General features: G+C 41.8%; 1 protein-coding gene across 2 annotated transcripts in view; it reads left to right on the top strand.

The window, feature by feature from the left end:
- Positions 1-416: 416 nt before the first annotated feature.
- The window catches only part of LOC144050747 (AT-rich interactive domain-containing protein 3B-like), a 79,884-nt gene continuing 66,088 nt past the window's right edge, over positions 417-14,212 (top strand). Inside the window, exons 1-3 of one of the 2 annotated variants that reach the window (XM_077564317.1) lie at positions 417-780; positions 1,716-1,906; positions 1,974-2,633. In XM_077564317.1, the coding sequence (XP_077420443.1) occupies positions 1,904-1,906; positions 1,974-2,633 (663 nt within the window). In that variant the 5' untranslated portion in view covers positions 417-780; positions 1,716-1,903. The remainder of the gene's footprint in view (positions 781-1,715; positions 1,907-1,973; positions 2,634-14,212) is intronic. The other variant, XM_077564316.1, reaches the window with a different exon arrangement.

Genomic DNA, 14,212 nt, shown 5'->3' with positions numbered 1-14,212 from the left:
TCCCCTCCAGGGGGTAGTATAGCGCTACGGTGCGTCTCAATCGCTTTGTTACTTGTCAGCGAATGGTGCATTCATAATTCAATCGGAATTGGGATACTGTAGTTGAGATTATTACACAGCCGGGTGATAATTGACTAACAAGCTAATATATTTTCTTGAAAAATAAAAGCTTCAGTGTCGGATAGTTATATTTTACTTAAACAATAATTTGTCATCTTAGCTGAAAAAGAGAGGCGAAGTCCTGTGTCTTTAAAAAATTCCCAGCCTCTTTGAACCGAACGTCCACAATCGTCTTCCCTCACCCGACACAACATTCCAGAGCAAATTTCTGTAAGTGAGCAATAAAGTACACCCTTCGAGCGACGGGACTTGTGCCACCGTGTTTCGAGGGGGCATCAGATAGAGAGAAGGGGGGTCGGGGACGAGTGAGTTGGCTCGGGTTTGGTATGCTGATTTTCATCTCTGAAAACAAGTTTAAAAACAAAAAAAAAGGCTGTGGAAATAACGATAATAAAAAAGACGGCAAGGGTGCGAAGTAAAGCTTTGTCCCATTCATATTGGGTGAAAAGAGGCGCAAGAATCGGGAGAAATAAAGGCTTTTAGCGCCTTTTTGCTGGTGTGAGTTTTGCGTACATTGCTCCCTCCTCTTCTTCCGCCCCGGACGTGCGCGTACTCGTGTGCTGGCGTGCGCGTGTGTTTACAAGTGAGTTTGAACGAGTGCCAGCAGCGAGGCAATCGGGAGGCATGGTGGACAACTCCGGCAGTAGTAAGGCGCAAATGGTGAGTACTAGTGCTCGTCTCGCCGGGCTCCTTTTCGCCCCTTTTTGCTCTTACAAATAAACAAGAAAAACTCAACAAAAAGTCGCGGTTTAGATTCATTTTGAACGATCGGCTGAATTAGCGCGCGCGAGGTCGGTGTGGTAAAAAAGCGAAAAGTCGGGAAAAAACGCCACAAAGCTCATTTAAATGTTTTTTTTTGTAGTCTTGTTTTTTTTCTAAAAGCATTTTAAAAACCCGCATTCCCACACGGAGGATGATGGAGTTTTTTGCTAAAGAGTGGAAAGGCGAAACATTTTTTATTTGACAGTTTGCTCGTCCATTTTCACCCAGAGGTCATTTTTACGTCAGCTTTCGTTCAACCACTTTTGGCTACATACGAATCGTTTAATCATATTAGCTTGCGTTTTTTTTGGTTTGTTTCCTTTTTACTAAACTAAACGACTTTAATTGTCTCTTAACGTCGAAATATGAAAACATTAGTCTCGGATTTTTGGCGAGAACGGTCTCAAATATAAAATGGACATTAACCAGACTTGTGCTGCAAGTTAAGGAATGTTAGTTAAGGTGGTTGAACCATAACTTTTGAAGCAGGATGTCGGGTTTGTCGGGCATTGTATCGATCTGCTGTATCTGTCAGTCTCCATCCATCTCGTCTATCAATCTATTATTTGTCCATCTTCCTATCTGTGTGTCAATCTGTTTCGCTGTTCATATCTCTCCGTCTAGTTTCGCCACGACATGTGCTCATTTTTGTTTGTACGTGTGAAAAAAAAAAACAGCTGCTCGTTGTGAACTGTATGTTTGCAAAACTTTGAATACAGTATTCTACTCTTTGCCTCATGGGCACAGTTCCTCTACATGAAACTTGTACAACAGTGATTGAGTGGCTCATGTAATTGATATTGAAATAATTCAACAATAATTCTGGTTTTCAGGGCGGTGGTTAATTTTCTCTCACTCCATGAATCCATCTTACTTGTATCCTTCCATTGATTTTAGCTCTATTGTCTTTGATTTGTCATTTGACATTTTCATTTCATCCTACTTATATGTTGTGATTTAGATTTTCATAATTTCATTTCATTTGCCTCTGTAAAGCTCTGCGGATTTGCCTCCTTCACGAATGGTGCTGCACACATCAAATTCCCTTCATTAATAACAAGATATTTGATGGTATGCTCCCTTGCCCGCAGCCCAGCATGTCTCAGGAGCCTGGTGTAGCCTTTCCTCAGAGCACCTCCACAGGGGGGATGAAGCTGGAGGCGGTGATGGAGCAACTTCAGCGCCAGCAGCAAGCCCGGCTGGAGATGGAGCGCAAGGAGAGGAAGCTGCGCGAGGCCCACATCATGTATGCCCAACAGGTGGCCGCCCAGCAGGCCATCCTGGCGGCGGCCCGGGCGTCGGGAGCCAACTTCATGGGCAAGAGCCTGGCCGGAGCGCTGCCACCTCCGCCGCTGCTGCCGCCACCGCCGCCGCCTCCTCGCGTGACCAATCAGAGCAGTGTTGACTCTGAGAAAGAGGACGACGAGGACCGGGGCCGCGACTCGGCCGACGAGGACGACGACAACGAGATGATGGATGGTGATGAGCGCAGCGATGAGGACGGGGAGAGCGGCGGCGCCGGCGGCCTCGAGTTCCTCCGCAAGCAGACGCTGGCGCTGCAGCAGAGCGCCGCCCGCATGCCGCCCGCCCGACCTTACGGCAGTTTTGCGGCGTCGGCCCCGCAGAGGGCGCCGTCCCCGCCCATCAGGGTCAAGCAGGAGCCCGACGAGGACCTGTCCCCCGCCGGCGCTCACCCGGCCGCCTCCCCTAACGGCCAGGCCGACTGGAGCTTCGACGACCACTTCAGACAGGTCAGTTTCCTCCCTTTACGTCAGGGGTGTCCATCATCTTAGGTGCGGCCCCAAAAATCTTGCTTTGCTGTGGACGTAGCTTGTTTATATGGTCATGGTGGAATTCACATGGGAACAAAATACAAAAAAAGAACAGAATTCCGACAAGTACATACACGGACAAGTGCTAAGCGCATCTGTCTCTCAGTTCTGAAGACTAGTCCATTGGTCAACTTTACTACACTGTTGACGAATATAGATTATTGCAAAGCATTCCCCCTCCTGTTATTTTATTTATTTTAAATTAAGGACTGGCCTTTTTGAGTCCGATAGCTGTTCATGTCACACGAGGTTCTGGCTCCGAATGGACTGTAGTCTACTAGCAAAAGATGGCCAACGATGTGTGCTCATCGCTAATGCTAAATGCTACCTTGGTTGACAGTTCAACAGCGCATGCACTCAACATTATCCAACGTTTTTTTGCTGGGTCCCGACAGTGATTGGTCGCTGGCTGTGCCTTTTAACTCGCGTCAGTAACGCATTGTAACATTGGAAATATAGCGCCTGAAAGCTCAGCTTGTGTTGTCTGACTGTCGAGCGGGAGTGGATAGTAAGACTACATTTCCCATGATTCTTGGTCAATACCAATACAATCGCCTACTATCGAGTAGATGCGGATGCGAATCACGACCGTGAATTTGGAAGGAATTTAACAGTTAAATTCCATTTGAATGGGTTTATCATATGAGTTTCTATGACAAGCGTGTGATTGACATACACAACATGGCAAAAAAAACGGGACAAAACAATAAGGTTGGCAAAATACGCCAGGGTGCGGGACCCAAGGCTCAAAACCAGGACTGTCCTGGCTAAAACGTGACATCTGGTAATAATCGCTAGTGCGCTAATGCTAATCATTTAGCATAAGTTCATTTTGTTGGTGTTTTAATAATACATATGTACAGAAGATAACAAATAAAGAGTAGTTATTAGGGGTGTGAATCTTTGAATGTCTCACGATTCGATTAAGATTTTTGGGTCTGCGATTGGATTCAGAATTGATTTTCGATTAAGAATGATTTTTGATTCAAAATGATTTGATTGACAATGATTTTTGCTCCAATCTATAGATGTGCAAGGAATTGTAATGATCTACTCCAGTCTGACTCGCTAATGCTAATTAGCGCGCTACTCGCGGGACTTTTATCGCTCAAAAGAACGGCTCCACGCTGAAAAAAAACTTTTATTGGAATAACTTGATTGTGACTTTTTCCTTCTACTCTCTAATGTGGCTACAACTTAACAGTGTATTAGACCGCATGGAACCATACTGCCCCTCAGTGGCGAAACCGGGTACAACATGAGCAGCGCTCCAAAGGCAAGACGGTATAAAATAATTTAAATAAAATCAATTTTGGGACATTTCATTCTGAATCGTACTAAATGAGAATCGATTTTTTTGGCACACCCCTCGTAGTTATATCCACTCAATTCAATTCACAGTTAACCTAAGTGGATTTAAAAAAATAAAAAAAAACTTGTGGGGGTCGATTATTCGACGTAATAATCGATGGCATAATCGCTTTTAAAAAGATTCGATAGTGACAGCCCTAAGCGGGTGTTTGGTTTAAGTTCTCAGTTCAACCCCCTACTGTTAGCCACAGGCTAATCTCACAAGCTCACCCTGGGAGGCGCGCAAACGTACAAAATCAAGATGTCAAAAGATCTTCCACCCCGAGGAATGTTGTAGACCAAACAAGGGTTTTATATGGCTGTACTGGTTGTGCAAGTCGCGCGGTAAAGATGAAACGAAGGGCGGCGTGACGAGTATGACCTCACTTTTAACATGTAGGCACTTTTCTTTTGTCGTCGTTGTTGGTCATGTTAATGCAGCATTAAAAAAGTGTGCGTGCAGAAAAGGTGACTGAGTTCACTTGCTGTAAGTATTTGTGCGCTTTTGTTGCCATTCAGGAATTTTATTTAATGTTTGTGGTAGCAGTAAGTCAATGTGTTGTTTTACTCAACAGTTCATGATGATTTTTGTTTTGTTTTGGTTGCATTACATTCCTTAGATTTCGTTAATATGATTTTTTTGTGGCGTTAAATCTCTGGATCAAACTTTTGCAAACGTTTGAGATGGCCATTAAGATTTTTTTCACTTTTTTCACTTTACCTTAAATGTTGTCACAGTTGCCGTGACCCCCCCCCCCCCATTGTTTTGAGCGGTAACCTTCCCAAAATCTCTGGTTGGAAATGTTGATATTATTTGTGATGTGTGTTTTGATGTGCCTTAAATGTTGGTGTGGTTGAGGATATTGATTATGGGATTTGTTTTGATGTTGTTTTTGTGGCTGATTATTCCTGATATTTTCCTTTGTTTGATTTCTGAGTGGACGTTTGTTAATGTCAATATGCAAATGTTATTTTTTGCTCCTTACAATATGCTTTAATAGCTACCAAGATTTATTTTTTTTTGTTGACCTTAATGATTGTCAGCTCAATATTTTAATATTTGCATACGGGATAATATTTAGAATTTTGTGCGTTTTGGTCATCGTAATGTGCCTTGAATTAGGGCGTGGTTGCAATTCTAGGATTTTTTTTCCCCCCCTCAACTTTTGTTTTTGTATTTACAACATGCAATGAAAACTCCGCCACTATTTTGTTGCCGTCATGCTTGCAGACGCTTCCAACATGTGCGTGTAGCTTTGACCCACAATTGGCTTTTGTGGGCCCAAAAAAAAAAAGAAAGAAAAAATCCACTTAAGTGCGTCCTGGCACCGGGCCAGGCGTGTGCGCAACGTGAGCACTCCGCCCGCCTTGGTGTGTGTGTGTGTGTGAGTTTGCGAGCCTCTGGTTTGGCTCGGGTCCTGGTCGTCAAGTCGGCGGGCGGCGAGGCTGTGGGTGGCTGCCGGGTCAAGGTGAGGATTTTGGGTGGGAATGTTGTAAGCGGCGCACACAGTAGCAAGGCGAGCTCGGAGCGCTCCCGCCGCCTCCCCGCAGCCCTCCTCCTCCTCCGACTCCTCGGCAGAATTTGGGCCGAGTGCCAAGTGCACTTTCCCTTCAAGATAAATATTGCCTCAGCAGTCAGCGCAACGTCGCCGAACGTGGGATGGCTCAGTTGGACGGCGGCCGAGCTCCACGCGGCGTAGCGCAGTAGCGGGACACGGCGAGTTAAGACGGCGGCGTCTTGGCTTGTATCACATGTCTGGATTTTATTACACTCTATATTTAACGGCAAACGTCTCCCGAGCGGTGCTTCCCCCTCGGCCCGATTCCAAATTTAGCGTTTGATGACGCAGCCGATGGAATGCAGCAGCAACAGCTGTAGTAGTCGTAGTAAGTTCCTCCGCCAAGAAGAAGGTTATATTTTCAGTGCGGCGTGTTTATGATGCACAAACACAAAAGTGACTCTGGATGCTTACGCAAGGTTATTTTCAACTGAAACCGTTTATTTCATTTTTATTTTTTGCTGGCTGCCGGCTTATATGACAAAATGCTAACTAAGGAAATGTGTTCTATTTCAATAGAATGTTATTCTAAGTTTCACTCTAGTACAACATTTATTTTTAACATATTTTATGGCCCATCTTCAATTTGTACAGCACTGGCTGTTTTATTTATTTATTTATTTTTTTAAGTGCCCTATAAATAAAGTTGAGTTGAGTTGTGTTCTGTTTTTCTACACACTGGATAATCACATTCTATTTTCCCGGGGTGTGTGTGTGTGTGTGTGTGTGTGTGTGTGTGTGTGTGTGTGTGTGTGTGTGTGTGTGTGTGTGTGTGTGTGTGTGTGTGTGTGTGTGTGTGTGTGTGTGTGTGTGTGTGTGTGTGTGTGCTACTTCTGTTTTGAGTGCCTTTGCCTCCAAAGGGGGCAGTGTGGTGCGTACATGTAGATAACACACATCGATTTGTTGAAAATACACAAAGAAGAAAGTATCGCTTGTGGTTCACTCATATAACACGTTTTTCATATAGTAGGTAAAATGAATAAATGCGTGTGACGTAAGGCTGCTCGATTATGACCAAAATCAATCATGATTATTTTGACGTCTATTGTTGTCATGATAATTAATCCCAAATTTCCGTTGTTAGCCGGGAAAATGTCTGTATTTTTACTTTTGGATTTCACCCTAAATTTCATAATGGACACATACGGGTGATGTCACCATTCTTACCGGCACTTTTGTTAGCATTGCAAGATGGACATTTACATTATTTCCTTTTGTTTGTGTTGCATTAACATGCTTTAAATTTGAACATGTTGCATATTTAATTTTTTTCCCCCCCTCGCTTGATGTCATATTTAATGCTCTGAGCATTAGCACTTATTTTCTAGGGCTGGGTATCGATTCAAATTTCCTCAATCGATTCAATTTCGATTCACAAGAGTGCAGTTCGATTCGATTTAAATTGTTTTGCGATTTTGATATTACTGAATTATGGAACATTAGGTCTTCTTAAATATTAAGGACATGATAAAAACTCTACAAACATTAAAATCCAAATTAAATGATTTAGTTTATTAATGAAAGTAACACGTGTTATAACCGCTTCAGTGTTACACAAACATTGACATCAGCAAGGATGAGATGAAAATTTAAAAAACATTCAAATTCAATCATTGAAGTTATAAATTGAAAGAAAATACTTTTAAATTCATGTCAACAGTAAATTTCAAGAAAACAATAAGATACCAAACAATTCTGCCTTTAAAAAAATCTATTTTCTTATGAATTCATGGGAAAAAGATTAAAATAATCAATTAATGGTTTTATGAATCGAGATCATGCGCGTAAAGGAAAATCAAATCCAATACCGATTATTCGATTTATTTATTTATTTTTTAAACCCAGCCCTATTATTTAGTAGTTCTGGACTTGAAAATAGTTAGTCCAAATCACGTGTTATGTAAAGTTGATTTTTTTATATTTTTTTATGTTATATTAAAGAAAATGTGTTATAATCGTGTAGATTATGTTTTGCCAGTCACGATCTCATGGGTTCCGCCATCGAGTGATGTCAGATTTAAACCGGTCGGTGAAGTCGGGGTTCATCACCCCCACCCCCTGAGTTCAAAGGGGCGTTCCTCTGCATGCTTCCTAGTATGAAGTTCGAGTATTCCGATTTCCCACCTTCATCGAATGCATCATCATTTTTAAAAAATCTTTTTGTCAGAAAAAAAAAAAATCCTAAACTTGGACTTAACGCTCTTGTCAGACAGTATTTGCGCTCTTGTGGGTGTCATTTTAGTTTTTCCAAGCAAAAACGAGTTAAGGCAGACCGATTCCGGTCAACTGTGGAATGGAAGTGCTTTGTGAAGAATACTTGTTGCTGTCATGAGTTGCATTATTTGGTAAGCTGACCTGCCTTTTGTCAAAGATCACAGCAAAGTAAAGTTCCATTGGCCCTGTCAGTGGTCCGATGTCTTTTATTAGTAGGGGCCGTGCAAGCCTGCGGGGGTCGGAGGGGGATGGACTAGAATTGGTCTGGCTTTTTTTTTTTCTTCCCTCTCTTTTATCTTTGCTGTCATTATGTCAGCTCTGCAGTATTTAATGGCGGCTCATCTCTTCAGGCAGTTTCAGGTTGCACTGCTGTAGGGGGAGGAGGACAGTGCCGTTTTTTTTGTTTTTTTTATGTCATTGTCTTTGGGAGGCCAGAGAGAGATTCGGGCAGGCAGGCAGATGCTGCTGCAAATAACCCCCCCCCACACACACACACACCTTTCCAGCCTCCCTTTAATAATGGCAAGAGCTCATTTATTACGTTCTAAAAGCAGTGACGAGAGAGAAAGGACGCCATGATAAAATCTCAAAGAGACAATGAAGCGCATTTCACGTTTGTAAAGTGGCCCCGCGCACTTAACAGCGAGAGCCGTGTCGGCCATATTGAAATGGTTAAGTGATTTTAATGGCGAGGAAAGGACATGTGAAAACTATACGGCCCTCAAGCAAGATAATTAAATTAAACCAGGGATTGCCAACCATGGTTTACAATTTGTACATGAATTTTAGATGCTATTTATACCAAAATTGACAAGGATAGTCAGCAACATTGTAAGGGGGGGATCAAGAAATAGTGTTTTAGGCCATTTATTAATACATTTATCCCTTTTTCAGTATGGCGGTGCCTTGAGATACGACTGAGCAGACTTATGGCGGTGCCTTGAGATACGACTGAGCAGACTTAAGAGGTTGTTTTTTTAAGATACAAGGTGTCTCGGACCGTTTCACAGGGGAGACGGGGGGGGGGGGGGGGTTAATCAAGAAATAGTGTTTTAGGCCATTTATTAATACATTTACCCCTTTTTCAGTATGGCGGTGCCTTGAGATACGACTGAGCAGACTTATGGCGGTGCCTTGAGATACGACTGAGCAGACTTAAGAGGTTGTTTTTTTAAGATACAAGGTGTCTCGGACCGTTTCACTGGGGAGGGGGGGGGGGGTTAATCAAGAAATGGTGTTTTAGGCCATTTATTAATACATTTATCCCTTTTTCAGTATGGCGGTGCCTTGAGATATGACTGAGCAGACTTATGGCGGTGCCTTGAGATACGACTGAGCAGACTTATGGCGGTGCCTTGAGATACGACTGAGCAGACTTATGGCGGTGCCTTGAGATACGACTGAGCAGACTTAAGAGGCTGTTTTTTTTTTAAGATACAAGCTGTCTCGGACCGGGGCGGGGGCAGAGAGGGATGGCCGCTGTTTTTTGTTTCCTAAACAGCAGAGTAAATAATTGGCAAACATGGGAGCGCACAATGGCGTCGCGTGGAGGGTTAGAACGGGGAGGACGGGCGGGCAGGGCGGGAAGCAGGCCCGCCTCAGCCTCTTTAGCCTCTGCCGTGCTGGGACATGGGCCGTGTGACCCCCTGTAATCCACACCCCCCAAACCACCCCTGCCTCAGACGATAATCCCTGCGTGATTAATGCAGTATTAATCAGGCCTGCGCAACAGAGATGGACCGTGCAATGATGGCGATGTTGTGCTACAGGTGGCGGCCCCCCTTCCCCCTTCCCCCTTCCCACTTCCTCCTTCCTCCTTCCTCAGCGCTGCCATTGTGTGCAAACGTGGTGATAAAAGTGCCTGGATATCATCAGCGGTTTGTCTCACTAAAATATGAAGTCATTATTATTAGGGGATAGTTTGTGTGGAGCCATTCAATAATAACACGTTTCTTCTTGTCATTTTATATTACTAATGAACTTGTCTGAAAATGCCTTAGTGTTTTTTTTCTATTCGTTTTAGGAATAGACCAATTATCGCACGGGCCGGTTATCGATATTTGTCAAAATGCCAAATATCGGCATCGGGCCTTTTTATGAATCTGAAGGCCGATATATCTCGTGCTTGCTAACGTAGCGAATTTTGGGTTTTCATCAGGATTTGTAAGATGTTCATAGACGGCGGCTCTTGATGAAAAGACATTTTGAACATGTTTCACTGTCTGCAAACATCTTTTCAAACCTTTTTATGAACCCTGGCAAAAATTCAAAATTTGCTACATTTGTCGCTTAAGGGAGATAAAGGTAACTTTTCATTTATCCATTTTTTAATTTTTTTTATTTCCACCTAAATTTATAAAATACGATGCTGACACTGGGAACTCCCTACACTTTTTATTTTTAAAAATGTGTTTTTTAATTCATTTTTTAAATTAAGAAATTATGTTAAAATTTTGTAAAACATTATTTACAGTAGAACATTTTAGGGAGCTATTTACTTGCTTCGTTTTTAATTTAGCTGAACTCATGCTGACCCTGGAAGCTCCCTGAAATTGTTGTTATACTTTTTTTTAAACAAAACTGTTTAATCCTTATATGTTTAAAATGAAAAGAAAAACCTTCCAAGTTTTGTCGTTTAAACAAAGTTATTATTTTATTTTATTTTGACACAAATATTTTCTCTTTTACTGCAAATGAATATCGGCTTGAAATACTGGTTATCGACCTCCTTATATGCAGGAATATGAATTTTCATGCCTAACACTGTCACTCGAAACGAAAAAAAAAAAAGTTTTGTGGTTTTTCCAAAAAAATGAAGAAATAATTTATTTCCGCTTTGAAATGTGGCTTCCAATGAGAGATGTTGACATCGACGCACGGAATCAATGTGTCCCTGCTGCCACCATGGGCTGCGACCTCCCGCCTCCTGCTGCTCGGGCCCCCGCCGGCCCGGCCTGTTGCATAATTTAGCTGTCGCCCCAGCAACACATCAGCTAGGAAGTGAGGGCGGCCGCCGCAGCTGCAGCTCAGGAAGAAGGATCGATAAAGATTGTGTGTTGGAGCTTTCCACAGCCAGGAATGCCCCCCCCTTCCCCCGCCCCCCACGCCGTTCACGCTTCATTTATGATGAACGTCGAGGTCTTGGTATCGAACAGATGGTTTTATTTTGACGGCGCAATGTGCCATGGAACCATCCTGGCGCATCCATCCGAGCTGCCTAACGTGTGACAAACGCATTACGGGCGAGTGTTGAAATATTCCACTCCAATCGCGACTGTCGGACAAAAACGTTTTAAGATGTGTCCGCAGTTATCGTTACCGAGACGAAAAACTAAAAAGAATTCACACCCCACGCAGCATAAAAGGACTCGGTGAATAAGACATCAGGCATACTGTATGATATACTCCATTATTTACTACTTTATTATTTATTTAATGTATAAAGAAGAGATTTGAGCGTGTTGTTGTCCGAAGCAATTTCGACGTGGATACTGACACGTGCCCAACAAAAGCGTAACTGGTCGCTTGTTTGATTTCATGTCAGAGATTACGCAGTTTGTTACCGTAGACTAAAATTCCATGAAGTTAATGGCAATGGCAATTTTCTCTTTCTCCTTTCCCTATTTATTTATTTACTTAAAATGTGGATTTGTCAATCCACATTTTTCATCGGGATGGGGACTGAGCCGGACCGTAAATGGCAAAAGTCCACTGAAATGTATTAGTATTTATTTATGCGTTTTTACAAACCCCAAATAATTATTTAAGAAAAAGTGGTGATAAACATTCAATATACATTAGGGGGGGGGGACCCAATATATATATATATATATATATATATATATATATTAAAACATCTTACAAATCCTGATGAAAACCCTAAATTTATTTTATAAAAAGGCCGATGCCAATTTGTCAAAATGTCAAATATCGGCCTGGCCGATAATCGGCCGATAATCGGTCCAGCCCTATTACTTAATACTGAATTATACGCGCGCAAAGGATACGGTAGTATCATTTGTCCTTTCTCGGTTCTTCTCCCCCCAAATAAACAATTTAGTTTTTACACTCTTGTAAACCTCCTTTTTAAAAGAGTCGTTTGTGTTTGTTGTTAGCACGCGAGTTACCTCATTGCATTAAGACGACAAAATGGCAACTGGACTGGCGTGACTCATTACGGCGGCTCTGGTTCCTCGCTGATTTATTCTCGTCAGCTCCCGGGAACGGCTCGGGAGTTTTAATGCTGCTGTTTGTGCTTGTCAGCCGCCGCCGTTTGTCACTGTCGGGCTTTTTAGGCCGGCCCCGCCCTCTCGTGAGAGCGACGGGGTGGAAAGTTCACTGTAGACTTCACATGCATCTGTAAACTGCTTGTACTGTATTAAGATCACCAGAGCTGGTTACTTTGTTTTTATTTACTTGCAGTATGACACCCTCTCCCCTCCCAACACACATTCTCTGAATGGAGTCGCCGCCTCCTCTCCCAATTCATTTTTTTTTTTTATTGACATTCTTTTCCTGCTGATGAATGTGGCTTTGTGCCTAATGCTGCCTGACCGTAATGGCTGCATGTTGAATTTCTGTAAGGACGGAAATGCAGAGCCGCGCCAATTAGCAACATCTAATTCTATTTTGTTTTCCAGTTTCCAGAAGAGACGGGCTATATTTGAACATTAAACTCAATGTAATAAGATCATTGTGTTTAATAACGACATAAGTGGTAAAAAATGATTTGGTCTCACGATATGTATCCGCTTGAGTATGATAATCGCTGAGTGATGTTGGACCTTCCTTCCCGGCTGAGCTGCAAGATACAAATTGTCTGAAAATGAGGCATGAGTCGTAATGTGAGACAAGTTTTGGGACAAAAATTTCATTCTAATAGCACAAACCTTTGCGTTAGAACTGTCGCGTAATCACCCGGATGTTTGTTGCTAGGCAGAAATTTGTGGAGTGAGGAAATTCTCATCTTGTGTGATTTTTTTTTTTTTTTTGGAATAGTTTCCTTGGATCGGTTTGTGGTGTCAAAATCAATCAATGAATTAGAAAAGAAACGGACAAAAGAAAAAACACCTGAATCAGAATTTCCCCGCGTTATGGAAGAAGACTTTTCTTTTTTTTTTCAGTGAGGAACTGTAGTCCTCTTCTTATCGTTCATGAGCAATCAACATTTAATCGTGTTAAGTGTGGTATTTATTTCTTGGAATAGTGTGTATTTTCACTTATTTCTATATTGCACTCTATTTACTTTTATCCGTACACTGATATTAAAAAGTAAGTATAACTGCCGGCTGGAACGGATTGATTGCATTTCCATTCATTTTAATGGGAAATATGACCTAGATTTCTGAATTTTTCAGGTAATAAACGGAGGTCACGGAGCGAATAAAAGTTCATAAAACGAGCTTCCACAGTCAATAAAAATGGATATTGCTCCAGCCTGTGATCAGGGGTTCGTATATTGAATCTTGTTAATCAGTAATCGGCCCCAAAAATGCTGATGGTGCAAAGCCCAAATCATTTTTGACACCGGCCACGTTGAATGTCTGTGACATTGTTCAAGTTGCATTGTCCCAAATTTGAACAAAATTTATCGCAAAAATACGTTGCATAAAGCTTCAAATGTGAGCTGTTGTGTACATTTGTCGTTGAGGCTTAGCTTTGTTTAGAATATTAGAGAATAAGGGTCCTGTGAAGTCACCAAAAACTTCTAAATTCAATAATTAGTTGGTTTCCATCGAATTGTTTTGAACTTTTGAAGCGAGTTTACTGAAAATGCGCAAAACGGACATGCCACTTATGCCTGTTAACATCTGTTCTTCTTTTGCGAGTATTGAGAGGGGACTCCGCCGCTGTAGGTGGCGCTATACACCATAGAGATGTGATCTACCATTAATTTAAAAGAAGAAGAAAACCAGGAAGTGATGACTGCGCCCTGTGATGACGTCGTATAAGTTCTCTTTTGTAATTCTTGATAAACCGTAGCGTTTCTTTGCTTTTTTCCATCTAAAATTGCATTAATATTTACTTCTTTTGTATATATATATATATATATATATATATATATATATATATATATATATATATATATATATATATATATATATATATATATATATATATATTCTAATAAAAATTGGTGGATGAAAACCCAACTATTCTTACAGTTTGAAATTCAACCAAACTTTTGGATAGAATTTGCATCTGATGATTTTCATTATTTACTAACGGGGATTGTCTAGTTGACATTACATTCACAGGAGCTCTACTGAACTACGAAACATTGTGGTTACATTGTACAATATAGGTGCGGATTGCAAAGCCATGCAAATGTCGTGGCGGGCGGCTAAATGACTTTTCCAGATTTATCTGAATGAG

The sequence above is a fragment of the Vanacampus margaritifer genome, chromosome 4 (assembly GCF_051991255.1).
Source record: "Vanacampus margaritifer isolate UIUO_Vmar chromosome 4, RoL_Vmar_1.0, whole genome shotgun sequence".
NCBI lineage: Eukaryota > Metazoa > Chordata > Actinopteri > Syngnathiformes > Syngnathidae > Vanacampus > Vanacampus margaritifer.
This window is presented reverse-complemented; position numbering and strand designations above follow the sequence as displayed.